This window comes from Fomitopsis serialis, assembly GCF_022376445.1.
Source record: "Fomitopsis serialis strain Sig1Antser10 chromosome Unknown B0H18scaffold_31, whole genome shotgun sequence".
Taxonomy (NCBI): Eukaryota; Fungi; Basidiomycota; class Agaricomycetes; order Polyporales; family Fomitopsidaceae; genus Fomitopsis; species Fomitopsis serialis.
In genome coordinates, this window is record NW_025954991.1 from 270161 (window position 1) to 295492 (window position 25332).

General features: G+C 57.2%; 9 protein-coding genes across 9 annotated transcripts; 6 read left to right on the forward strand and 3 right to left on the reverse strand.

Annotated features, from left to right (window-relative positions):
* Positions 1-140: 140 nt before the first annotated feature.
* Positions 141-2713, forward strand: B0H18DRAFT_954756 (armadillo-type protein; the record flags this gene model as incomplete). The annotated part of the gene is made up of 12 exons (XM_048042288.1): positions 141-495; positions 531-1135; positions 1197-1390; positions 1446-1526; positions 1584-1746; positions 1799-1843; positions 1902-1969; positions 2017-2135; positions 2183-2357; positions 2410-2441; positions 2519-2664; positions 2693-2713. The coding sequence occupies 12 exons, from the start codon at positions 141-143 to the stop codon at positions 2711-2713; spliced, it is 2004 nt and encodes a 667-aa protein (XP_047893697.1).
* Positions 2714-3660: 947 nt separating this feature from the next.
* On the forward strand, positions 3661-4784 carry B0H18DRAFT_1006276 (uncharacterized protein; the record flags this gene model as incomplete). Its single annotated transcript, XM_048028642.1, has 4 exons — positions 3661-3791; positions 3851-4122; positions 4176-4182; positions 4247-4784. Coding segments are annotated over exons 1-4 (428 nt in total), but the record flags the coding sequence as incomplete, so codon positions are not given.
* Positions 4785-5588: 804 nt separating this feature from the next.
* On the forward strand, positions 5589-7219 carry B0H18DRAFT_954757 (uncharacterized protein; the record flags this gene model as incomplete). The annotated part of the gene is made up of 7 exons (XM_048042289.1): positions 5589-5702; positions 5838-5859; positions 5935-5939; positions 5971-6051; positions 6200-6271; positions 6441-7062; positions 7119-7219. 7 exons carry the CDS (start codon positions 5589-5591, stop codon positions 7217-7219), a joined length of 1017 nt encoding a protein of 338 aa, XP_047893699.1.
* A 912-nt stretch (positions 7220-8131) lies between these two features.
* On the reverse strand, positions 8132-9149 carry B0H18DRAFT_1118966 (uncharacterized protein; the record flags this gene model as incomplete). The annotated part of the gene is made up of 3 exons (XM_048033878.1): positions 8132-8217; positions 8283-8447; positions 8678-9149. The coding sequence occupies 3 exons, from the start codon at positions 9147-9149 to the stop codon at positions 8132-8134; spliced, it is 723 nt and encodes a 240-aa protein (XP_047893700.1).
* Positions 9150-9894: 745 nt separating this feature from the next.
* B0H18DRAFT_1006295 (uncharacterized protein) lies at positions 9895-11191 on the reverse strand (the record flags this gene model as incomplete). Its single annotated transcript, XM_048028643.1, has 3 exons — positions 10604-11191; positions 10226-10566; positions 9895-10160 (listed from the first exon to the last, which is right to left on the reverse strand). Coding segments are annotated over exons 1-3 (1103 nt in total), but the record flags the coding sequence as incomplete, so codon positions are not given.
* A 3570-nt stretch (positions 11192-14761) lies between these two features.
* On the forward strand, positions 14762-15392 carry B0H18DRAFT_343817 (uncharacterized protein). The gene has a single exon (XM_048037673.1). It carries the CDS (start codon positions 14956-14958, stop codon positions 15292-15294), a length of 339 nt encoding a protein of 112 aa, XP_047893702.1. The 5' UTR covers positions 14762-14955; the 3' UTR covers positions 15295-15392.
* B0H18DRAFT_1006314 (uncharacterized protein) lies at positions 15072-16668 on the forward strand. Its single transcript, XM_048028644.1, has 2 exons — positions 15072-15273; positions 15332-16668. Exon 2 carries the CDS (start codon positions 15491-15493, stop codon positions 16226-16228), a length of 738 nt encoding a protein of 245 aa, XP_047893703.1. The 5' UTR covers positions 15072-15273; positions 15332-15490; the 3' UTR covers positions 16229-16668.
* A 3603-nt stretch (positions 16669-20271) lies between these two features.
* Positions 20272-22319, forward strand: B0H18DRAFT_344040 (uncharacterized protein). Its single transcript, XM_048037674.1, has 4 exons — positions 20272-20474; positions 20536-21612; positions 21672-22080; positions 22133-22319. Exons 2-4 carry the CDS (start codon positions 20542-20544, stop codon positions 22147-22149), a joined length of 1497 nt encoding a protein of 498 aa, XP_047893704.1. The 5' UTR covers positions 20272-20474; positions 20536-20541; the 3' UTR covers positions 22150-22319.
* Positions 22320-22494: 175 nt separating this feature from the next.
* Positions 22495-25234, reverse strand: B0H18DRAFT_1118969 (uncharacterized protein; the record flags this gene model as incomplete). The annotated part of the gene is made up of 9 exons (XM_048033879.1): positions 22495-23019; positions 23078-23208; positions 23275-23616; positions 23668-23869; positions 23928-24109; positions 24166-24495; positions 24548-24681; positions 24731-24845; positions 24898-25234. 9 exons carry the CDS (start codon positions 25232-25234, stop codon positions 22495-22497), a joined length of 2298 nt encoding a protein of 765 aa, XP_047893705.1.
* Positions 25235-25332: the final 98 nt, after the last annotated feature.

Below are 25332 nucleotides of genomic sequence, written 5' to 3' on the forward strand. Positions count from 1 at the left end.
CCGTCGTTGCTCGATGCCATGTCGTGACTTGTCAACCCGCCACCCGCCCGTTATAAACCCTCGCCATGTTCGAGTCCATTTCACCCCGCCCTCTCCCTTCTGCCTCCTCTCCGCCATCTTCCATCACCTGCTACGCCGCCATGGACCAGCCCGCCGCCGCCAGGCCTTTCGATCCTTTCTTCGACATGCCGCTCCCCAACCCGAGCCGCAGCATCCACGCCTCCATCTGGGCGCCCCAGCCGCAGCCCTCGGAGACCGCCTGGACGAAGGCCATCGACTCGTTCACCCGTGTCGACAGCAACGGCCACCCGATTCGTCCGGATCCCCGTCGCACGAGCTCATTCCCTAGCACCTGCGAGGACCTGTTCGGGCCTCCTGGTGCGGATAGTCGTATGCGCAGACACGTCGGGGCCATCGGCGACGGCCGCAAGAAAGGGTCTCCGACCTTGGAACAAGTCGTAGGTGTCCAAATCAACGCATATATGCGCGCATGTAGTCAGTTCTGACGAGGTTACCAGCATGTCGAACAGCTGTTCCGCACTCTGAACCTCAACTCTCCCGCTCCGGCCCTCAGCTGGTCACTACCTTCGGGCAGCCGCAGCAATCGTCGCAGGCGTCCCCTGATCTATCTCCCATTTCGAACACTGCTCTTCTTACTCCTTCCGATTCTCCTTCCACGAAAACGTTCGACGTCAAGCCGGACGGCAGCCACTACGGCCTTGGTGTCTTCAATGGCTATCAGGGCGATCGTCTCTTCGAGACTGGGCCGCCGCCGAGGCACAGCGACCCTTATAGGGATCCTCACGTCGTCTCGAGGAGTGGCTTTCCGTCCGCGCATCAGCGGGACGCGAGCACTTTTCCTTTCCTTGAGCCTCTGTCTGAAGTCTCCTCGCCGATTCAGAGTTCCCAGCCCTTCCTACAGGCCGCCTATCCCCAGCCCACGCATCGTCGCCTCGAGTCCGCTCACGGTCAACAGCAGTCGTGGACCCAGCAGCCTCGCATGCGGGCCCCCTCCGGGTGGGTCCAAGCAGACGAGAGGTCGATGGCCGACTTCGTGGCAGGTAGTTTTGCACCTGAATCGACTCTTCGATCGTCCCAGTCGAGCCACAGCAGTGGCAAGTCGCATGCTCACGAGGTAAGCCCTTATTCCCGTACGTAATGGTTCTCTTCTTCACGCTGACGACGTCCTCTCATAGCCGATCAACTTCTTGTCCTTGCTTCATCCGTCCTCTTCGCCGCCGTACACTCTCTTCGTCGACCGCATTATCAGGTCGTCGGACCAGCAGGCGTCCATCTTCCTTCAGCAGAAGCTGAAGGTTGCTGACGGTGCCGAGCGGGCAAAGATCGTGGACGCCATATGCTCCAAGGGCTTTGAGATGATGGCTCATCGGTAAGGCATCGAGCAGACCTGTCCTGAGGTGGAGCTGACAAGGCTGCGACATCAGGTTCGGAAACTGGGCTGTCCAGCGGTGCCTCGAGGCGACTGCTTCGCCTGAGGAGCGTCGGAAGATTGTCGCTTGCATGAGGTACATAACCATCCATCTATACGCTCCGAGTGGAACATCCTTCTGATGTCTGAATAGGGGTCGCGTTGTCGACCTAGCGACCAATTGCTACGGGTGTCATGTCCTGCAAAAAGCTCTGGACTGTGAAGAGGACGTCAGGCTGTTGATCGTTTCCGAGCTTCTCCTCGGCGATCCTGCTCAGACCCTCGTGAACAAGCATGCGTCTCACGTCTGGAGCAAGGTAGTATCAGCCGTTGTATATGTGACGACATAAGGCTGATGTCCGTATGCAGGTCATGGAGCTGACCTGGACGTCCCCGCACCTCCTATTTCGCATAGTATGTCGGCCTTGTGTGTATGATGTCTACATGCTCGCTAACATACTCCTGTTCGCAGTGTCAACAGATCTCTCAAGGGCAAGTGGGCCGCCTAGCTTGTCACGAGACTGGTTCCCTCGTTGTCAGGTATGCTCATACCCACCTTGCTGATACTCAAACGAATCGTCTCGCAGCATGCCTTTGAAACCTCGAAGAGTCGGCGAAGGATGGCATCATCGACGAGTTGCTGAACCAGGGTCAGCAGTCTTGCCGAGTCGCAAAAGTCAGTGGGGATCGTACTGCGTCCAACACAGTGAGTGTCCAGCGATGACTTTTGCTCGCGCTAAGCGCGCAATTAAGTTCTCGAGCACGGATCTAAAAAGCACCGGGACATGGCCCTAGACCATCTCTTGGCTGGCCTTCTTGAATACGCAACGAACGAACAAGGTGTGAAGTCTGTTACGAAGGCCCTGAAAGAGGGTGGCAAGGAGACGTTGGACAAGATCATCAAGCGCATGTGCGAGCCTGCCAAGGGGTAAGTGTTACAGGCATGTAGTCTGATGTGTACTTGAACTTCTTCTTCACAGGGGGCGCAGAGTCACGATTGTTGACTGGCGCTGTCCGTCACCGGAAGCCAGCTCATCGCGAGCGTGTTGCCCAATGTATGTGAATCTGGTATCCGGCTGAAACATGTAGCTGACGAAGACGGCACAGGCGGACAAAGATCAGCGTGCCTCCTGTATGACTCTATCCGCGGGCACATCGTCACGCTCCGTGGCTGCAAGACTGGCTCCAAGGTCATCTGGCTCTTCGATCGCATGGCGAGTCCGGCTCATGAATATGTGATGCGTCTTTGACCATTTGTTACAGCGCGCATACTACGGCTACTGAGGCCGACTAGAGAGCGGTGACACGTTCCATTCGCCTCGATCGCATCTGCAGCAATCTTCTCGTCTCGGCATGCTTAAAAGCCTTGAAAATCCGGAAAACATCATCGATCTCAACACAGCATCATACGAATCAAGTGCAATCATAAGTATATCTCGCATCATCAAGCAAGCATCGTATCGTATTCGACTGGTCATTCAAGTTCAATGCAGGACAACGCCTCATGTTACATGATCATCTCACCACCGTCTCCGTAGCTAGCATCAACAAAAACGTCTACGCCCGCATATCGCTTCACGAATGGACTTTACGGCACTCGCATCATCTCTCTTCGTCGCATTTACCAAGCAGCGTTTCTTTATTGCTCGTTTTATTAGCTCAGGCAGCAAGCGTTTCTCGCATCATGCGGTATTTATACCTTCGAAAATCAACTATACCGTCGCACCACCTTCGTCTTAGTCTCTGATACGGCTGTCCTCTTGTACAATAGTACCTATCCTGTCGTCGTCATTTGACATCCTGTCTTTACGAGTCGAACTGTACATACGTGTAGAATACAATGAGAAGTATTATGTGTACGCTACTCGTCGTGCGACGCATGCCTTACGTGTTTCGTTGAATGCAACGAAGAATCGCAACGTCCTCGTATACCTCCAGAGAGGCCTTGAGATCTGAGAGCAGAAGCCTCTGTCGACGTCGCCCAGCAGATACTACAGAGCGTAGGTTACACTTTGTACACTGGCAGCGCACGGGTACAGGCTGCAGGCTGCCTGCTTCGGCTTGCTCGAGAAAGTGTCAGGTACGATACCTAGTGCTTGGAGCAGTGACAAGGCGGACAGGCTTGAACATCACGCAGCGCAGCCTTGAGACTGCCCTCGCGCGCGTTCAATGGGACAACGCGTGCCACGCCGGTGATTGCCCCCCCCCCCCCCCCCCACACACATTTTGAAGCTACTTTCCATTGTAACGACTGTCCCGTTGACAGGCCCCAAGCAATCATGCGTCTTGTCTTGAGCATCGAAGTCATAGAGTTTGAGGTACAGTGTAGACGAGCGGCGTACTGGTATTCTGATCGTCCCGTCTTCAGTTCCAATGTGTCAATGTTGCTGTAAAAGTCCAGGTTGAGAAAGAGTTACTTACCGGTCTGCGTGTCCTGATAGCAAAGATTAATTCCACTATCAGCCTGAGAAGGAGGCCACGCGAGTCTCCAGTCCACCGGAATTGCCACCGCCCACGACGCATGGAGACGCGCAGATCCCATCCTGCAATGCTACTTATCTCGGACGGTATCGTCTCTGCGTTCGGAATCTCCGAGTCCACGAGATCTATGAGATTGGGAGGGCTTCGCGTGCAGGCTCTAAACGCAGGCGATCTGCGAAGTGTGCCCGAGGGAATAGACGTGATGTGTTTATCTGCGTCCGGGAAGAAGTGATCGAGCATGCGTAATGAATACATCATCACGGACCGGTATCCTTGGGGAAGGTGCAAACATGAGGCATGGATCGTCTCTTCCTTGCTTAGATACGTGTTTCTCACCTTTATGGGCACTGATCCGAACCTCTTGCATTGCCGACGAGCGGCGCAACGGCATACCATTGTATCGGAAGCTGATGTCTTCGACGCTATATGCCATCTTTTGAGACAGTATCCGTTGCGGATCATACGCATTGGTGGGAAGCGAATGAGCGTACAGCGATTGGTGTTGACCAAAGGAAAAGCTGTACGCTTGGCTGTCATTATTGGCACGTCAATAAAACACGTATTTCTGAATGAAATTGCGTAAATGTCTGTCGGCACATCAAGGCGTATACCGTTGCATGTGTTGAGTAAATGATAAGCGAGGAGCTAAGGCTTTGCCATAATGAGGGCCCCCGGCTCAACGAGCCGGTCAGCGAGCAGACGCATTTTGATCCTCCGGTATATTACGCTATTTTAGAAGCAGACACATAGAAAGAAATTCGGCAGTGACGCACATGGTGTCCTGTCTTGACGATGAGCGAGGAACATGGATGAGTCAGCTGCAGGCGTTCAGTAGGATATCCAAATACGGGTTCTTCGGATACTGCCGGTGCCACGTGCTCACTGCGTCAAAGTCGCGCACAGCGCGCGTCCTCCTCTTCTCCAACGCACCTTCAGTCAAATTGCAGACCTCGCCTCTGAACCTACGGCTGGTCTGTGCCATTACAGGGCGGATAGCGACTGGATGTCTTAGTGCTCGACTTTGTCACGCCTCTTCTTGGGTTTCATTTGCTATGTCGGAGAGGCAGAGCCGGTAGTTCAGACAATTCTGCAAATGCAGGAACGAGCTGCTTGTTTCAATGGGCTGGAATGTTTGTATTGTACGTGCTTGTTCGAGTAATCGAAGGTCTATATTTGTTGAATCGCATGCATTAGCTGTGTGGACTACCATTGCGCCGACGCGCGTCGTACAGTAGGACCGGGTAGTTGTCGTACGCGATTTGACTTGCCCAGTCAAGCCTATCCCCGTCCTGTTTCTAACATTGGTAGAGCTATTGATGCGGCTCGAATGGAGTACCCCTTTGACAAGGACCTCTAACCAGAAGGGACTTATGTGAAGGAGGTAGGATACCTCGTTTGGCGACATCATTTCCTTCCCGAGGCCAACCCTTGCTGCAATTGTCATTTGTTAACGAGACCTTGGTGCGACTAGTACTGCAATCACTTGATCTGCATTGACACCCACCGAGAACGCCAGCACCTCAAGTGACTGGCGATAACCCCCATCCTCTTGGCTGTAACCTCCAGCTAAGTCGTTCGCATTCGCGCAGCTCACAATCAGATCCCTCTTCGTGCCCCCGCAATCTACCATTGATACTCCTCCCATTGTTCCACACCGGCTAAGCGACGACAGGCTCTGATGGTCTTGCAGGAACCACGCACAACCTGGTACAACCCCCGAGAACGAGCGGACGACGGAGCACTCTTGAACCGCCTGGACATCGATGTTGTGCCTTCTGTCGATCTGCTTCCGGTATGTTTGATGCTCCCTGATGCTGGGCACCGATACACAATGGTTGTCCATCTGAAGGCATTTCAGCCTGAAGCCTATCGCGCCGTGACACTCGTTGACTGTTCTGAGGTTATGTGTAAGTCGTGTCTAATTCAGGGCGACGTGGGATTCGGTGTTGGTGAGTCTTGTTCGCTGGACAAGTCTTCGGAACAAAGCTGACCATCGTCTCAGATCACACTCCACTCCCGTACAGCAAAAGTGAGTAGCTCGCCTGGCTATCTTCACGCAGACGTTTCGCGAGCTTCACCCGATTCGACGCTGTCCACAATACGGGGTGCGATTGCGGGGCCCCACTCTCGCCAGAGAACTGGTAAGCCTCGCGCGCTCACCCCGGTCGAGGAATGGGGTTACGCCCTCGCCACACCCCAGATCGGAATGCCCCCTGACGAAGCTATCATACTTACATGACTTTCGTCCGCTGACCGGGCTTATCTGATCATCGAACGACTCGACGAAAGAAAAAGGGCCCATCCGCCCTCCCGACGCGCTGGCGCATGCCGGGCGCATCAGCGCTCGGCGAAGGGCCCTCGGTGCGTCTTTCGCGGATTCTGGCGTGACCTGGATGTTCACCGTAGCGTCCCGCCCCGCCGATACCGCCTCGACCCATTGGGCATTTGTATTGGACTGTCGTCTGCACAATCGCACTGCCCGTGTCAAGCCGGTTCTGCTGAACAAGCTCGCCTTTTGTCGCCGTCCCAGATGCCGAATTACAAATGCGAGTCCGCGCTGGTACTCAATGCTATATCGAACTCTCTGTCACTGTCAGCGCCTCTCGCATTGACCACACGGGCGCACGTACCTATCACCCTCCCGGCCCCAAGAACACGCAAAGGCCTCATTTTACGGTCACTGGCCACGATTGGGATAGGTCGCATCCCCGCAGCCATACCCTACGCTCTCGTGCTGCGGTGTGTTCTGATTTCGGATACAATACAACTGCAATACAAAGCCCAAAAGCCTCTTTGTCCTGACTACGTCCGGCTAGCTTTATCTGCCCAGTTCGGCGCGCCGCAGCCCGGATGTAATGCGGCCATTGTAGACGTGATCTTTTACTGCGGTCTTCTGCATTCAGTCTGGTTCTCTGGGCAGACGTCTGTCGGAGTAGACAACAGCCTCTACGTAGACCTACGTCCCGCTTGCCATCACGCGGTGCAGCGAACGAGGGAATCAACCCAGGCATGGACATGGACACCTCGTGATCATGTCCAGACAACTGCGCAGGGAATAAGCTCGACGAGACCGTGGACGCGATGCAATTTCATCTGGACTCTTCGTATCTCCTTGGCCGCGCGGGCGCGCCGACGCCAGCTTCCCGGACGCAGTGAAGGAACAGCACGACTGTATTGCGATTCGTGACTGGACGTAATGTATACGTAGATAACGCTGGTATCAGTCCGTGGGAGAGTGCGACGATGGGTACGGGAAGGGACAACGGATGGGAATGGAAACGGGAGCGGGAGCCTGGACGTCGTGTCTAGTGTGAGTGGGCGGGTGTATACGGGACGGACCAAATGACAAGACCGGTTGAGAGGTATGTACAATTGCGGCAGTCCATCCAGATGCAGACAGTAAAACCAATGGAACGAGCCGAACAGACCAAAGCGTGGATGAGTGCGGGGGCATATACGTGCAGAGACGGGTGAGATCAGAGGGGCGGGAAGTGAAGAACAGATCGACGAGAATCTCATGTATGCGCGAGAAAACACGAACCAAGCGCCACGAACGAGGTGGTGATACAGATATCGTACAGACCTTCAGATCAGGCCTTCGGAGAGCGCAAACGAGTGTGGGTGGGCGACGGGAGACGGGACGAGAAAGGGGTGGTAAGGGCGACGCCGTTCGGCCGTGTGTCCCTCGCCAGGCGTCGTCAATAGATAAGTCGTAATGGTGGTGGAAGCGACGGCGAAGCGGGTCTGCACGCATCGACAGCGTCGGGATCCTTTTGGACTGGTGTGGTCGGAATGAACCGCGAGATTTGCAAGACAAGGGAGACGTTTGTTGTACAGAGACGACCTATGTCGAAGCAGATAATAATAGATAGTGCATCCCGAGAGGCCTACGCGAGTCGGGATGGTGGGGGGTATGTCGCCTCTGGATCCTGGGGAGTGAGTGCGCGCTCGAGCAATCAAGCCCAGCGCGAACAGGCCGCACGCATATGTACATTTTGCGCCGTCCACGCGCAGGCGCGCCGACGGACCACAGCTGGTCGTCGGTTACCCGTTCGGGACATCACATGCAGATGGGAGGTCCGGCCGCGTTACGTCTTCGTCCTCTGCATCAGCGAGAGAGCGTCCGAGCAACGTAACACCCCAGCGGGGAGAGAGGGAGGAAGCCAGGCGCGCGGCGTCAGCTGACGGTGTCTGGCAGCGGATCTTGCGGGATCATGGCGGTTACGGGTCGAAATGGGTAAGATAGGTGAGGGCGATGTCGTACGAGTTGGTCGAGAAAGGCAGGAGCGGGCGGAGGGGAGGGTATGCTGAGGAACGGAAGGGCTGTCGGGAGACGACGTACGTGAACTGGCTGTCACGCAGGCGCGTTCACCGCATATGAGCTGCAGGGAGACGATGGCGTGTATCAGCACTCCTTCCTTGCGCGTACGAGCACGATAGAAAACCAAGAGCACGAAGCTAAAAGGATCGATGACCGCACGGGCAGACGACAACGGCAAACCACCCGACCATGCGTCATAACCAGCAAACGCGCGCTCTGCAAGATGACGTCTGCACGAAGACTTCGCACAACGTAGTCCTCGTATAACGACGGCGGCGAACGTACGCATATCCTTTCTCTCTTCCTCCGCCTGATCGCACACATGCGCAGGCCTTCTCCCCCGTTCAAGATCAGAGTCACAACATCCATTGTCCACTATCCAAGACTCGAGACTCACGAACACAGGATCCCAATTCAAGAGACACAGCCAACAATCAGTAACTCACCTCCGACCATCCCCGCATCCGTCATCCCTCCAACCGCAAACCCGGGGAACCCCGCCCCGTAGCCCCGCCCAAACCCTACCGCGCCCACCGGCCCCGGAGTAGGCGCGGGCGTCGCCGTCGCGCTCGGGGTCCCGCTGGGCGAGCCCGTGAAGCACCACTGCCGGATCAGCGCCGCGTACGACGAGTCGAGCGGCGAGGCCGACGCGGGGCTCGCGAAGCCTGCCGGGCGGGACGCGTTGTAGCTGTTCATAGGCGTCGACGAGCCAGAGCTGGAGTTCGAAGCACCGGCGCCGAGCCCGCTCAGGCTGAGCGCGAGCGGAGACATGCTGCTCGCGGGCGACGACGGCGGGCTGAGCAGCTGCGAGCGCGTGCCCTCAACGCCCATCTCTGCGCCGAGCTCGCTGCTCCCTATCCTCAAGTCTAGCGGCGCGAGCGAAGACGGCAATTTCGACGGGGCGGAGGGTGTCGCCATCGACGGTTGCGCGGGGGCAGGCGAGACGGTCGTAGCAGACTGCTCTAACCGCCTTCCTTCGCTTCAGCCTCCTCCTCGCCCTGCGACGGCTCCGTCACATCAGCGTGCATCCCCGCGTCTGCGGGCAAACTCGCACTCCTCATCCTCCCACTCTGAGGCGGGTCATCGGCGGGGTCACCATACTCGCTGTCCCAGGCGCGACGTAGTTGCTCAGGCTCAGCTTCCGGGCGATGAACCCTGCACGGGGCTCGTCGGACTCTCCCTGTCCTTCTCCATCGTCGCGGGTGCCGACGCAGGCGGGTCGAAGCTCGGGCTCGGCGGCGGGAACGGGCTGGACGAGCTGCGCGCCATCGGGGGCGCATACATCCGTGCCTTCGCCCGCGGCAGGCTCTCCGCGTCCGCCGCGCGCTGCGGCTCGCCCGTTATCGGCGTCGACCTGAGCGTGCTCGGCGCGCTGAACGTCCGTTGCTGCGCGATCGCCTGGCCAAAGCTCCCTGAGCCAATCGCACCGAAGCCCATGCTGCTGAAGTTCAGCGAGTGCGAGGCGGACGCGCGCCGGAAGCCGATCTTGTAGTTCTGCCCGCTGTTGTTGTCCCACCACTCGCCGCCAATGCCGGGGGAGTAGCGCACGACAAGGTACAGCGTGCGCTCGGTGAGCTTGTGCTCGTAGTCCTCTAACCGGATTGTAAAGCTATAGCCTCTGATCAGCCTACATAAGGACGAAGGCGTAGGTATAGAGACGTACCTGAAGCGATCCCAACCCTGTCTCAGCTCATCCGCCTTCACCTGCCCACTCGCAATGCCCGCCGCCAGATCGCCCACGGTCCGATGTTCCTGCGGGAACGGCGGCGGCAGGCTCGGGAGGCTCACGACGTGCCTACACGTTACCTCGCTCGTGGTCTGCCAGTCGTCGAGCGTGAAGCGCACGGCGACGCGCTTCTCGAAGTGCAAGTTCCGGACGAGGACCGTGCCGCGGAGCGCCGGCGAGTGCGTGCGGGGCAGCGTGAGGGTCTCGAGATGCACGTTCGCGTACGGGTCCGGGTCTGGGGCGGGTATGGTGCTCGTCCTCGAGGGACCGTGTCGATCTCGTGGAGCGGGGATTCGCTGGAGAGGGAGGGGAAGGGGAACGAGTTCTGGCTCATGCTGGAGTTCTCCGCCTCGGTTTCTGTCTCGGTCTCATCGCCGGGGGGCTTGGAGAGGCTGGCGGGCTTGCCGGAGCGCGAGAAGACGCGTACGGTCTCGAGCCCGGAGTCCTTGTCGGCAAAGTGGACGTTCTTGGGGCCTGCGGGCGTGCTCGGCGCCGACTGAGCACGCAAGTGCTTTGAGGCAGCGCGCGGGAGATCGGCGATATTCGGAGACGATGATGAAGACTTGAGAGACGGTTCAAGGTTTGCCGTTGGAGAGGATGATGGGAGTGCTTGGCGTGCGCGGCAGCGAAGACGTGCAGGAAGAACTCTGGGAGCGGGCAAAGGTAGGTGTAGGGATGAACGGGGAAGCCTGGTCTGTGGGACTCAGCGGTGAAGAGGTGGGGAACGGTACAGAGTCGGGGGCAAGTGAGTCGCGTGCGGAGGGTATGTCGATGCGCATTGGCGGCTCGACGCTGGGGCTGAACTTGCCGGTGTTCATGGAGAGGCGAAGAGAATTGGTCGGGGAGAGAGGAGAGGCATAAGAGCGCGTGGCGGGCAGAGACGAAGGCCTGCCCACGTCGTCATCGTCGTCGTCGTTGTTGTCGATGTCAATGTGGAAGACGGCGCGCTTGTGGGAGCGCGGGAGGTGACCGAGGGAGACGAACGCGCCTGGGCCGCGCTCGTCTGAGAAATTGCCCGAGGAGCGAGTGCGACGGTGCGCACCGAGGCGCGGGCTGGCTGGGCTGGCCGTGGCGGTCGTCGTCGTCGTTGCGGAAGACGTGCTCGCGGAGGGGGTGCGGCCAGAGGGGAGGGAGTAGGGCATGGTGTTGGCAGAGCCCTATGCGCACGCGGGGGGATAAGTACGGCGGAGGGAGGAGAGGGGAGGGGAGAGGCGCGGAGGAAAAGGGAGGAGAGCGCTGGCTCCTCTTTTGATATTCTAGTCCATATCTGCCCCGACGCGACGGCGACGTCATGTAGATAGCCCGTCCCTCGGGCCACGTGTGCCCCTTCTAGGCCATCCCGCCCTCCACCGGGCGCTCCCCGCCCCGCCCTGCCACGCACGCCACGGTCGCTCGTCGCCACGCCGCTCCCTGCGCTCGCTGCCCCAGCCAGCGAGCCGCCCCTGCGCCCCGCGAGTGCCCTGCTGTACGTTTGTTCGTTTCCGATTGCACTGCTCCACTCGCACAGGCCAATAGACGACGGCAGCCCACGTTCTGGCCTTCCCATCAGTTTCCTATCGCGCCATCCCATTCACTTCGCCCCCCTCTCCCGCCCTGCCAATACCGCCGGCCCTCCGCCCGCGCGCCCTCTCTGGCCTAGCACTGCCAAATATTCCGCGACGCACCCGTAGTCGATCCAACATCTCTCAGCCATTCACTACGGTGGCTCCCCCTAGACTCGTACGTACGCCTCCCACCTAACCAAGAACGTGCCATTTCCCACAGCTGCCCCCGCCCACGGCCCAGTCAGCTCTATCTACACGCCCCCTTCCTGAAGCTCAGCCCTTGATGTCCGATTCCCCCATCCAACAGCCCACGCTATGGCGCACCCTCGCGACTATCGCACCGCCCTGTCCCACCCGACATCTGCATTCTCTTCGCTGTCCTCAGCGCCTTCCCTTACGTCTTACTCCTCTATCTGCCCACCTCGACCTTCGCCGCGTCCCGCCTCTTGTTCCCGCTGTATTGCTCCATCGATACTGCACCCTGTCCCATCTCGCTCGCGACTGCCTCCGATCTTATCGACTCCGCACTCCGGCCCTTACGGAGCCTGATGCGGCGACTCTCCTAATGTGCACGGTAAGTAACGCAATCCGCTACTCAGCTTAGCTATAGCCTCCCCGGCCCATCCACGAAGGATTACGCCAAACTAGCCTCATCGCCTCGCCCCAACCTTTGCCCCCTAGACTCCCTCGGCCCACCCTTCGAATCTGCTGCTCATGCCACTCGGTCTGGTTCTAAAGCCCTCCAGGCGCTGGCGAAGTCGAAGTCGAGATGAGGCGAGATGGGCGATCTTCTGCGTCTGTTTGTTTGAAATCCTGTTTTGGGCCCAACCCTATCTTGATCTCCGTTCTAGCGTGCGCATGGCACGCCGTCCATTCCTCTCTCAGCCTGGCGTCCATGCATCGAGGCCCGTTCTGCTGTCAATCGGCTGTCATGATCACGGTCTGGGGCCAGGCACGTCTCTTGCCGTCTGCTCCTGCCGCGGCTCGCGCTCGAGGGCGCAGAACCCATCCCGGTCGCGCGTAGCTCGCGTATTCGTCGTGCTTCTCAATACTATACTCGTCGGCCATTGGACACCACCCTCTTCTCTGTAGCAGTCTTCTCCACTACTCCCTTGCCTCGCATCGCATCGACCCACCCCCACCCATAAGGACCACAGCCCTCTGCCCATAATAAGGGCTCACGCTGGTACGTACGTGGAGCACCGAGAGGACAATGACAGCGTCTCTTCGCTCTGCTTGTGCTTCATTTTCCTGACGAGATCCACACGTCCACTGCCAGCGGTACGGGCTCCTCTTCACACTCCCGCATTTGTATGTACGTGCGCAGTACGCGGCGGCGTACCACCGATGGCACTCCTTTGTAATGCAGGCGCCCGCCCGTCCGTCGTCCGACGGTTCAATTCTACTTCGGACGTTTCGATCGGTGTGCTGTGTAAGTGACGGTTCGACCGAATCTCCTTTTATCGCGTTTTTTTCTCTGCGCCTCAGTGCCCGTGTGCGATCCGCGCGTCGGTGCTTCGTAAGTCGGCTTGTAAGCCTGACGGTGGGCGTCGGACGCGCCGTATCTTTACGTCGCGCAGATTTCGTGGTCCTCGCCGATGCGGTGTGTCCCCGCCCACAAACGTCCGCATCTCCTTGCATCCCGGAGTCCCGCGCAGACGCTGGAAAGCAAATTTGTGGTACGTGCGCACGTTCGGTCTCGACATGGACGTATCCTATCTAACCTACCCGCGATCGATCCATCGCTCCATCCCTCTCGGACCTCCAACGGGACGCACGCACGCGCTCGACGCCGCTTTCCGAAGGGTCGGTTTCGCAATTAACAGGCGTCGTTGTCGATGGTCGCATATGGACCCTGGGGCCAGACCCCCAGGTAAACGCCAAACGCTGAAGGTTGAGCAAGTCTGACTGGAAAGGCCGGGCCCCACACCACGCGCTCACCACGTCGCGAGAACCAGTACTTCCCCTAAGCACACCGGGAGTGCCAAGCAGTGACCGCAACAGCCCCCGCGAGAATCGCACGCATGCCATTGCGCAGGCCCGCGAAGACGAGTCACTTCAGTCGGGCGGATCGTCGTCATTTCCGACTCATCGTTCCCGCTGGAAAGCTTGTTTTTGCGTTCCGTACAGAACGATGGAGAAAACGCGAGGCCAGTTTTTCTGTCAGGCCCGACGTGGACGGACAGAGAGGGGCATTCCAGAACCTATGCGTCTGCGTTTGGTCCGCGTGCACAACTTCGAGGAGCCTCCGCCACCCCCATACCCGATGGTGATCTCGCGCTCGAAGGCGAGGAGCGCGGGGCGGGGCCTAGCCATATCGGGCTAGCGCGCATTGGCTCCATCGAGATCTTCCGAGATCTTCCCCGGCCGACTGAATTGATTAGGTGAGCGTGTCCAATTGGAGTCGCCACTGCGGGCGCTTGCAGGACCTGGAAAGGGAATGGCGCGCGCGTTCTTGGCGGTTACAGGCGGGGCCGAGGCGGGGTCGTCTGGGTCACGGTCGGCCCCGTGGGGCCGCGGTCACTATGGTCGTCCCTCTTGTCACTTGTGGTCTCCCCGTTGTTTGACTCCACGAGCTGCGCGTTTCTCGATTTTGTGAAGTTTTGTGAGGTCGAAGCTGCGGCTTTGTTACCGTGTGAGTGAGGTTGTCACGTCGCACGCTCCGTTTCCATCCGCTATGACTGCAGGTTTGAATGCGACTTCGGACTCGGAGGCTCGACGACGTTCGCGCCGGGGCCAGCTCTCCTCGAGTACAGTATAACGTACGCCCGACTCCATCGCGCGGCGCCGTGCTGTGCACCGAAGCGGCTCGGCTCAAACCTAACGTCAGCCTTGTCTCCCACTTAGTTTCGACTGCGCAGTTAGCACGCCGACGACTGGTTCTAGGACGGAGTGGTAAGCCATGGATAGCGTCGACTAGGGGGACGTCAGCTGGGACTAGCGGCGGACGCGACGTGCTGGTGCGCCCTAGAGCCCCCTATTGCGCTGGCCGAGGCGCACACAGAGTCGAGGAAGCGTCGCCGCCACAACTGCTGACCGCCATATTTGTCTTACTGCAGACCTTGTGAAATGTGAAAGACAGGTGTGGTATGCGATGATAGGCAAGGCCTCCACCGTTTTGACGTGGTCTGGCACTGCTCTTAGACTTGCGCCGTCATACACTAGGTGTGTCACCAGGGCTGGTCAACTCCAGGTGCGTCCGTTTGTTCGTTCCTTGTGCCAGTGACCCATAGAGTTGATGTTCCTATGCCCAAAGGCTGGTAGCGCGAGCAGGAAGTGTCAAACGGGACCTTGGTACGCCGAGAACACGCACACCCATTTTCATAATACCCTATCAAGAGTTCGTCGGTCTTCTTACATACATAACCGCCCAAAGACACGGACAAGCCGCGTGGAAGCGTCAGATTGCCCTCTGATTTTGTAATAGACTATCAGTCCCTCGATCCTCCACAATATGCAGTCGGTACGATTGGACGCCTCTCCCGCTGGCGCGCGTCTCCGGTTCCTACGGTTCAAAACTGGCTGGGAGCTCGAGGGTTGTCTTCTCCCGGCGTCGCCTTCCGACGTCCCGTATCGCCGCACACCAAAGCGCGACCTGCCTCTCTTCGACGGAACACCTGTGCCTCTGCACCATAAACGGTGCTCGCCGAACTCGTCCCTCCCATCGCTGCGCGCCCCACGTCCGACGCCACCGCATTGTGCGGCACCAACCTCACCTCTCCGCTATGCCGCCATGTGGGTCGCACTGGCGTGTTATGCGCTCCGCGGTGAAGTGATTGTCAATCTGGGGTAGGCACCCGGGTTAGGTGTACGCGCTAAACGGCGATTAGCCAATGGCTAGGCTCCGTGACGGCAGTTTCGGCAGGATCTTGACTGGCAAGCATCGTGGCAGCATGGATCGGCGCGTTTATCACTCGAGGCATGGACAACTCGGACCGAACGCGAGGCCGTGATGACAGTCGGGCGGCTTGAGAGTTGGGACGGTGCGTATGCATGCACAACATTCAGTCAAATTCACTCGATTGCGTTCTAAACAGGCTCCGTCATCGCGCACGTTGCTCCCAGGGCGTGCAGGAACGCTCTACTTACCAGCACGACGCGCTGCTCCGAGTCGTCGGCGGGCGCAACGGCGCAATATGGTGTCGTCTCGACCTCATCTCCGTACACCGGCCAACTGCTACTCGGTCTCCGTGCGTTCTCGCCACAGCCCTGGCAGAACCTCAGGCTCCCTAGATATCAGGCCCGAGGCTCCGACCGCGAGTCGCGACTCCGTCCAATCCCAAATTCCCAGCCTCGCAACCGACGTCCATCTACGAGCGAACTCCATCCAGCCAGGCAACCTGGGTCCCACCGAACGTCACCGAACCTCTGCCTCGCACTGTCCGGTCCGCACGTGGGGCTTCGCGTCACGCATCCGCACCGCTGGGCCTCCCGGAAGGGCTACGTCTCGGACCCGCTTGCTCTGCGAGGGCAACCTGGGTCCGGTACGCGGGCGCACGCACAGGAACGGTAAACTCCCTGGGAGATTCCTCTGGATCTGCGCCTCCCTGGGGGGAATTGGCATTCGGGACTCGGGACTCGGGGGTTGTTGCTGCTGGCTCTGGCGGGCGAATCGATCAACGGCTATCAGAGTTTGGACGCCCGGGAGGTGTAGTCTCTTATTGCGCCCACTGGTGGAGGAAGATGGGGATCCTCGTCAGGATGCTCGCTCTCAGGCTTCATATTGACGTGTCCTTGGTCGTTGGGCTCTGCGAGGCTTCTTGGCCCACTCGGGGCCGCTGCAGATTGACCTGCTCTGGCGAGAGTGCGATTTCTCTTTGATCATGCAAATTTGTTGATGGAGTAGCGTGGTCATTTCAGCACCGGTCATTGTTGCGATATTGGAGAGGTATTCCTTCCGGGACATGACCACTTGCAACACCATGGTGTGGACTTGCACCCACCAGTCGGGCACCGTCCAGTATATCTTTGAAGATGATGGCACTCCGGGGGACGATGTCACGATGGAGGGTGGCGGACGGTCCGCAAATCAAGACTTGCGGGCCTCCTTCCGAGCCTTATGAGGACGGTTCATAGATCGCTGAGTACTTATCTATACCTTACGTCCGGCCTTGATTGAATGCCATGGATTTAGCCCTTTCACTGCCACACATTCAGCAGATGTTGAGTGAGTTTGAGGTTCGTCCGTGTGCGCACTTCGTCAAGTTCTCTGATAAAGTGCACCGCTGTACGTTGCGGCTGTTACGTCTCATCATTTGGGAATCCGAGCTACTACTTATGCTCGCAAAGTCACACAGATCGTCCATGAACCGTGCCACCCTCGCAAGCCTCAGTCACGGCGAACTGCTCGCGAATGCGTTTGAACGTTCAAGCTCAAGTTCGAGGCGACCGCGGTCGGCAGCGGGGCGCTCCGAGACTGGATGCAGCGCCCGGCAAGGGATCCCGCTCAATGACAGTCACTCAGATCTTGCTCACATCGTTTTCAGGACCCTGCACTGTCGGCCTGGGGGCGCACTTAGGCCACGTTCGCAAGTCAAATTGTCAAAAACCGGTTGACACCTGGGCGCGCGCACGGTGCTCTGGATTGTACATGAGTCTTCTTGAGTGCTCTTGCCAGTCCATTTTCGTAAGCCATGTGCTTGATGCAGTGGTCGTCGAGGAGGTCGTATCTGCTATCTGTCTAATCATAGTGCTGCATGACAGCAATTGACAGGCACTGGCAGGCGGACGAAGCACGGCGAGGCCTTCCTCCGAATAGACTTGCCGTCGGGCAAGTCGTGCCATGATTGACTTACGGCATGGCCTGGAGGCCGACCACGAGAGGTACGTAGCCGCGCAACGTCGGTGTTTAGCTCAGCGGGTTTACGACTGGCTTACCCCCGCTGACTGGGGCAGCGCGGGCAGTGGCGCGCTCATTCCACTTGCGGTGTAACGGCGACTGTCGTACGTTGTCAAGAACGAACCTTGCATCCCGTCGGGTGCCCGGTGAATCAATGGTCGTCCTATCGTGCGCGCGCGGGTACTGCGCAGACCGGTGAATGGGCAATGCATAGGTTTGAAAAGGGAAGGCGCGCTCTGCGATGTCAATTGTTCGACAAGGCCATCGCGGCGGTATCTCAGCACGAACGGAGAGGCGGATTGCTAATTGGAGCGTAAGCCTGCAGTATAATGGCGCTCTCAGCGACTACGCTTGAACAGTAAGCAGATCCCTCCTGACCTTGACCTCATAGGTTACCGTGCGTTACCACCTCAAAGACTATCACGCAGCGTCGGCGAGACCGCACATCCGCGCTCACTAACCGACATGGCATATTGCCGGAGACGTCTAGGTTCCCAGGAACAAACTGAATGGCGAAGCGTCCTGGCCAGGCTCTCCTTCTCTCGTCTGGCGGGCTGTCAAGATTGACTCAAGAATCAGCGAGCAGCGCCTTGCGGATATCAATCACGTCGGGTAGGGAGGAGAGGCTCTAGACGCACTATACAGTTGGATGCGCTGCCCGTATCAGCAGCATCTTGAAGACGCAGACATACTGCGATGGTCTTATCGAGGTCGCTTCGAGTGTCAGGAGAGTGATGAACAATGCTTGGTTTACGTACAGTCTGGCGCGGTGCAGCGTCTGCCATAGTGGACTCCACAGAGTGGGGCCATCCTCGTCGAAGCATCTCTATGGTAGAAGGGACAATACATTCGGCTAGAGAGCGCCGTTCGTGGATCTCTTAGGCAGTGTCCACAGAGCATGTGCACGCTTCCACCCCTCTCACCACTTTCCATGAGGTGCATCGTTTGACTTTGACCCCACATCTGTCAGGCTCGAGTGTGCTCTGTTCAGAACGGGATTATATCATTTGAGTGCACGCAAAATGTAGACCGTGGACGCACCCATGCTGCTAAGGACGGCGTGACGCGTAGGATTCGGGATAGGCCCTGCCTGAGTCCTAGGACCACAGTGGCGCCCCCAGCTGAGCGTAGAATTCTAGTAAATGGACGTCTCACAGAATCAGGAAACATCTGCGTGCGCATGATGCGGCGTCCCAGTGAATCTTGGGGTAATGATTGTCACTTTCGGCCAGGAATATGCCCAGGCCAAGTTGATGGACATACTGCGATTTGTATCATATCACGGTCGGAAAAAGCCGCCAAGAGCAATGTTCGTCAACTCGTTGTAGAAGGGCATAAGTGGCTTGCAGTGAAAGTTGGTTACAATACGTACTACGAGAACTTGGAGGTATGTATGGACTACCGGCTCTGCTTCTCTAGCCATGAGTATGATAGCCAAGGGAAGCGTGACAGTGAGTCGAGCACTTAGACATCCAGTCCGTATCCGCCCTGTAATGGCACAGACGAGCCGTAGATCAGAGGGCAACGTCTGCAATTTGACTGAAGGTGCGTTGAGGGAGAAGGCCAGCTCGTCCAGCGCGTTTGTGGGTCTGTCACGTGGACGTCGGGGTGCCACGATACACGACCAAATTTGGATTTTATACTCAACGCTTTCCGTCTCGCACAGTGATCATGCGGTACTACATGCAGTGGCATTGACCCGCTAAAGCCTGCTAACGACTACTTTTCTGGCACTCCGCATGCCTCAATAGTGATTCTGGACGTGCCTCCATCCGTGCCTCTACCATGCGTCTGGCTGTCCTCGTCATATGGCGATCCATGCAATTTGTAGGATTCTATCAGCTGGCAAGCACGTTGTGTTCTGTTTCAATGTCTCGGAATAAGAGCTGACTAACAGGGTTCTACAGACAATCAACGTGGCATTTTTGTGGAGACTCAAAAAAACCTGCAGTGTGCGTCTCCAGTGCTTGCCCCAATAGTACTCATTGTCGTAATCGCGACAGGTATCTGTGCTTATGAAGCCACAGAACAACGATCTCAACTGCCTCTTTTGAACCTGAAAGTCATTAGTGGGATTCCGTGATAATCCGAGTGGGCTCATCAAGACAGCAGTTCAGAGAATGACGTATGGTGTGGGTGTGTAACCTTGCACAACTACCTGCGGGACACGTCATCCCAGGACATGAACACAATGCCACTGTATTTGATCTACGACGCATCCGTCAGGGCAATGCCAGATATCGGCAGAACTTCGCGACTCAATTGGCTGCAAGTGCCTCGTGTTGCTCGTAGGACCGGCGAAGTGGAGCCTTTCGTCCTAGCAGCGAACTGACCGGTGAGAGACTTCTATCGTGCTCTCATGCAGTGACGTGCACACGTCTAACTTGATGTTTGTCGAAGAGCTTGCAATACAGAATGATCTCAGTGGCACTAGGCAGTGAGTAACATGCTGCCAGTGGCCCCACCTGCAACCCCACTGATAGTGCCATTCGTAGCCCTTGTCGTCCTGCAGTGGATGTAGATATGTACTACAGTCAGTTCCCCTGGGCGGTATGCACAACCTTGATGGATGGTAAGTACACCGACACAACAGTGGTAATAAACCAATGCTCCGAGTCGATCTCGTTGACGAGTCCGAGTTACACCGGGAACAATACTTCTGAATTGGTTGTCGAACATGCAATGAACAACGCTCCTGGTTGGAGAACCGTTTCGGAGCATGTTTGAAGTCCGAAGGTATGCCGAAGATACGAAGGATATTCGACGAACATCGCCACAATTACCAAAAAAGGAAATTCGTCGACCGAAAATATAACATCTTCGTCAATCTTTTGGATCCCAAATGTGCTCCGAAACGGTTCTCCACAAGGAGCGATTTCCGTTGCATGTTCGACAGTCGACTCGGAAGTGCTGTTCCCGGTGTTAGGTTATATGTTGCCAAGGAGTATCAGGGGTCTTGTCCTTGAATGTGTGCGACTGCGCGAAGCATGACAACTGGCACTCTCGATCATCCTGGGCCTGAGGCCTGAACCCGACGACGAAGAATCGCCGGCACTCACCATTCACCACGACCGCGCTCTCTTCAAACCTAGCTCAGTGCCCACTTTCGTCTCATCTTCTCTATCAGTCAGTCAGTAGGTATCCTCTTCAGTTGCTTTTTGACTCGGTTCGCGTCCCTCTGACCGAGTCGCATAGGAAGCCATGCATATCCTGGATTTGAATGAAGACACGCTTTCAATGATCATCTCGTATCTGTCCTCCCGGGATGCACGTCAACTATCCCTTGTATCGCGAGGTCTCCATCTCTTGGCGAAGCACCAAGCATTGACCTCCGTATCGCTTTATTCTGTTGAGAAAGCTCTCAAGTTCAGCATTTACATGCTGAAGGACATGCGACACCGCTTACCTATGCTGCGAGAGCTGCAGCTCAAGTTCGTGATCCTCTCGGAAGAAGAACTACTGCATGCAGAATACAGCGGTAGGTATCTGTCTGACTCTGCCATAACTGCCGATGCAGTTGCACGTCTTGCAGACCTTCTCGAGCAAGCTTCCTGGTTGAAATCTCTCGCCTTGGATGGCGCAGAGGTGTGGCTAACATACGCCCCTCGCATTTCCGAAGCACTCTGCCGCATGCTTCATTTGTCAGTGATAGACATGGACATGTTGTACACTGCTGTCCCCAAATTCCTGCGTGGTCTACAATCCGCTCCTCGCACCATGATATTGCATCAAACAGCACCCTCCACGCTTCCTCTAAACCCCTACCTGGATCAGTGCACGGACCTCTGTTCGCCCAGCGTGGATTGCCTGGTTGTGGAGAATATTGCGACCTTCCCATCGCCCGACGATCTGGCGTGCATGTTTCCGAATGCACGCCGACTTCATCTGTGCACCCCTCCGACGAGCGCTATAACACGACTATCGCTCGTTCCAGGATGGCCGTTGCTGGAGCACGTCCGAGGATCTGCTGTACTGTTCGCTCAATGGAAACTCAGCAATCCCGTCCATCTGTTCGAAGTAACTTGCGCTGTCGTGACACCTTCGAAGAGGATACCAACTACCAGCAAGCACAGGGCCCAAGTACGCAAGGCTGCTATCCTAGCACTGCAGAATGTGCAACCTGTTGCGCTCCAGGCCGAAGTGGACTACAAGCTGGATGGAATGTATTGGTCAGACTTCCTGACTGCCTCGCACCGACTCCGTTACCTGTCCCTCAGGCTTCATCATGTCACACGCCTTGCGACGTTGGAACGACGTATGCTCCGCTGGTGGGTGAGTGCCATACTAGTAATTCGCTAGAGGACTTCGAAGACGCTCATGGTTATCTGTAGAAAATCGTCAAACCCTTACTCGCGCGTAGGACGGGCGTTATTTGCCTTAAGATCTTTTGCCACCTTCATGGTGATCGCAAGACAGCAGACGACGCGCCAAATGATCCTTCCGTCGCTATTCCCCAAAATATCGTTGATGAGTTGCAAGCCTCAGCAGTATCTATACCGAGCCTCTTGTATCTCTCGCTCGTCATCCGCACGTCGCAGGAACGTCAACCGCGTATTTCGGATCGCGGTGAGTTCCAGGCGTGGCACGATACACACATAACCGGCGACCTCCGGTGCTGGTGGCAGATCGTCCACGAAGAGGGGAGAGAACGTGTCGTGAAGACTCTTGATGTGGAGAAAGGAGAGCGCATCGCGGCGTATATGCGCTCGACAGCGTACGATTATACCAAGGACTTCGATGGTACGCACTCCTTTACTTTGGGTTCTTAATGCAACTGACAGCCGGATCCCAGAGCGCGACGTTCCCTAATCAGTGAGCGTTGATGGAGGAAGTGTTAGGGTGCCAGGATTGGAGTCGGCTGGATCAGTAGTAGTGGTTGTGATCTTCATCTCAGCCTGAGTTGGCCGCTATAATGGCCGCAGCTAGTCTCACTTGAATGATGTACAATGCCGCACTTTTCGATCAACCCGAATCGCGTTGAATTGCCGAGAGGTCTACCATGTATGCAGCAGGCTCGCAAGATCAGGCTGTACCCAGGCCATATCCAATCTCTAGATGTCTGGACGGACGAAAGCTCAGCTCAGCCAGTAAATGAAAATCGACGAAAATTACAGAGTCGTACAGAACGTGCCGTCCATGCATCGTTAAATGCTTTCAGAACATCCCGTCCCGTCGTGGCACAGCGACCGGCGGGGGCCTATGTCCAGCGGCACTTCCAGGCCTATCTCGCGACTTCGGGGGCGGCGCAGGGCTCGGCTGGTTCCGCCTCGTCTCGCCCAGGATCCCCTCCGGACGTGTCCTCGACGGCGCCGGTGCGCGTGGCGAGCCCGCAGACGGTGACCGCGGCGACGGTGTAGCGATGCGAGCCGATGATGGAGTGCGTGGCGCGGGAGATACTGGCGACATACGTGTGTATGCTGAGGTAGACGTGCCAGGAGAGGTGGTGGTGATCTGCGGTAGCGGGGGTACAGGGGGCACATCTGGGGCTGCAGTCTGAGGAGGGGGTATTGCAGGAGAGCGTGATCGGATCGACGCAGAGGATAGTGTGTGCATCAGTTCATGTGAGATCTCCCTCTGAGGCTTGGATGGCGGCAGACGCGGGATAGAGTTGTCTGGTGGTTCTGCCAACAGAAGCCTGTCTAGGAGGAAGCGGAAGTCGATGCCGTACTCTTCCAGTGACTAGGACGTCCAGCTGTAAGACAATGTACACAACCAAAAAGACTGCGCCTCGACTCACCCTACGACTCTGCGACTGGGTGATCTTTATGGCTTCTTCGATGGTTTGCTGGTCGGCATCCGAGCTGTATACCTGCTTCCTGAACATCTCCGCATAGAATTCGACTTGCTTCTTCGTCCATCCAATGAAGACTAGGGCAAAGGTATGGTCAAAATCATCAGCGCAAGCTCACGGGCAGCAACAGAGCAGTGACTCACAGCTCGCTACCTCGTTCTCCCGGAAACTTGATAGGAACCAGTCCGCCGTATGCTTGATGCCCGTGAAGACCACAACAGCGAGGTCACCGACATACGTGCCCACATGCCCCTCGAAGCGGATCAACCGCACCCGCTTGCGTATCATGTCCGCTCGTGCCTGTAGGAAGGTATTGCGAGCAGCCGGCCCAGCCTTTAGGCGCACCAATAAAGCGATCAGCCGGGTCACCGCGGACTTGCGATTCGTCGGCTGGGCAAGGGACTGCAGGAGTGCGGCAGTAAGTTGACCTCGCAGCGGCGTGAGCTTCGTGGCCAGACTCGGTATCTCTTGAAGATGCGCGTCCCCTGCGGCAGTGCGCTCAGTATTCGAGCGGCCATCAGAAGGAGTGAGCATACCCTTATCCACGAGTTCGACGGCTTTGTCCCACTCCCTGAGCGCAATCGAGACGGTGAGCTCGTCACAATAATCGCCCATCCAGCGTGCGTCACGCTCGGCTTTCTCCTTCGCCGTGGCACCCATCTCTGTTTGACCCACCAAGTCGGCCATCCACGTCGGTATTGGTGGCATGCTCTCAACGTTGAACGCCATTGAGGAGCGCTATACAGTTGGATTTGAGTTATCACGTACGTGCAAAGCGAAAGGTGGTCAAACGTACGTCGGCCACGTAGAGACTCTTCCTGCGACCATGCTCTGCTTCGCGTTCTTTACGGCGCTTAGCAGAGAGCTCTTCTGCGACTTGACGGAACTGAGAAAGCAGCTGTTTCTTGTCTCCTCCGGCTTCAGTACGATACACATGGGTCTCCTTCCCATGTCTGATCTTGAAGACGTTGGACATCGCTATTTGAAACGTTCGTCACACGGACATGGCTGCGCATATTTACGCCTAGACTCACTAGCAGTGTCCTTGGTGTCCAAGACGAGCATCTCATTCAGAGGCCAGCACCGCTCTGCCACGAGCCTGTCGTTCTCGACATTGTTCCTTCTCCTTCGGATCCGCGCGACGAGCACTGCGTCGTCGAGAATGACGAACCGGACGGGATGGTCAACCTTATACGTTGCGGCGTTCAGAGCGAGTATGTTATCCATCTCGGAGACAACATGTCGTCCCGGTGTCGTCGGCACGAACTTGCTCGAACCTTCAATTTGCTGATGGAGCGTCTGCATCTGGTTGGCGTAGAGCACGCGCAGGTCGGCAATGGAGGATCGGACATTGCGGCGTCGCTCTGTGAGGTTGTGTCAGAGGGTTCAAAAGCGCGCAAGGGACGTGTCGGCTACCTGCTGCTGATGCAGACTCTTCGACGTGAAGGAGAGATGGCATGCTCTTCCACTCCGAGAGGCAGTCCTTGAACTCCAGCATCTCGTTCTCAATGACACCGACCTCCTTCGAGATTTGGACGAACTGTGTATAGCTGCGCAAGTCAGCGACCGAATGCAACACGCGCCCACAGAGACACTTACTTCTGGAAGACGTCCTGTTGTAGGTCCTTGCGAACGCCATCCTGCTGTGTTCGCAGTGATGATTGTAGAGTCTTCAGCTCGGCCTCCGTTGAGTTCGCCATCTTTGTCTTAAGGTCTGTTGTCCATACAGGTCAAAAATATCCGGTGTAAGCTCAGGCTGCACACACATCTATCCGGGTCAAACTCATCGACGTCCAGCAGCCTAAGGTCCGCTGTCCAAGGATCCTCCCGCTGTGCTACCGCCGGTGCCGCACCCCCTTTCTTGGAGAGCGCGGTTTGAGAGGCTGTAGGTCCGATTGGGAGGCTAGGGACGTCGGGAACCAAGGCATCTGTAGGGGAAGAGATCTCTGCGAACCGCGCAGACATTCGCCGCTTCATCTTCTCGTCAACCCGCGTTGCTCTGCGTCCAGCATCTCGGAGGCCCTGCCCTACCCTCTTGCTGGGTGCCTTTGCCAGCTTCTGCGCCTCCGATGGCCTGCGCTGCCGAAGAGAAGATTGCTGCATGGTGGTTCACTCTCGCCGAGACAAGGACAGCCTGAGTCAGTATCGGACGCTGTAGCTCTGAGATGTTTAGGACACAAAGCCTGCGAGTCGCTTGTGTC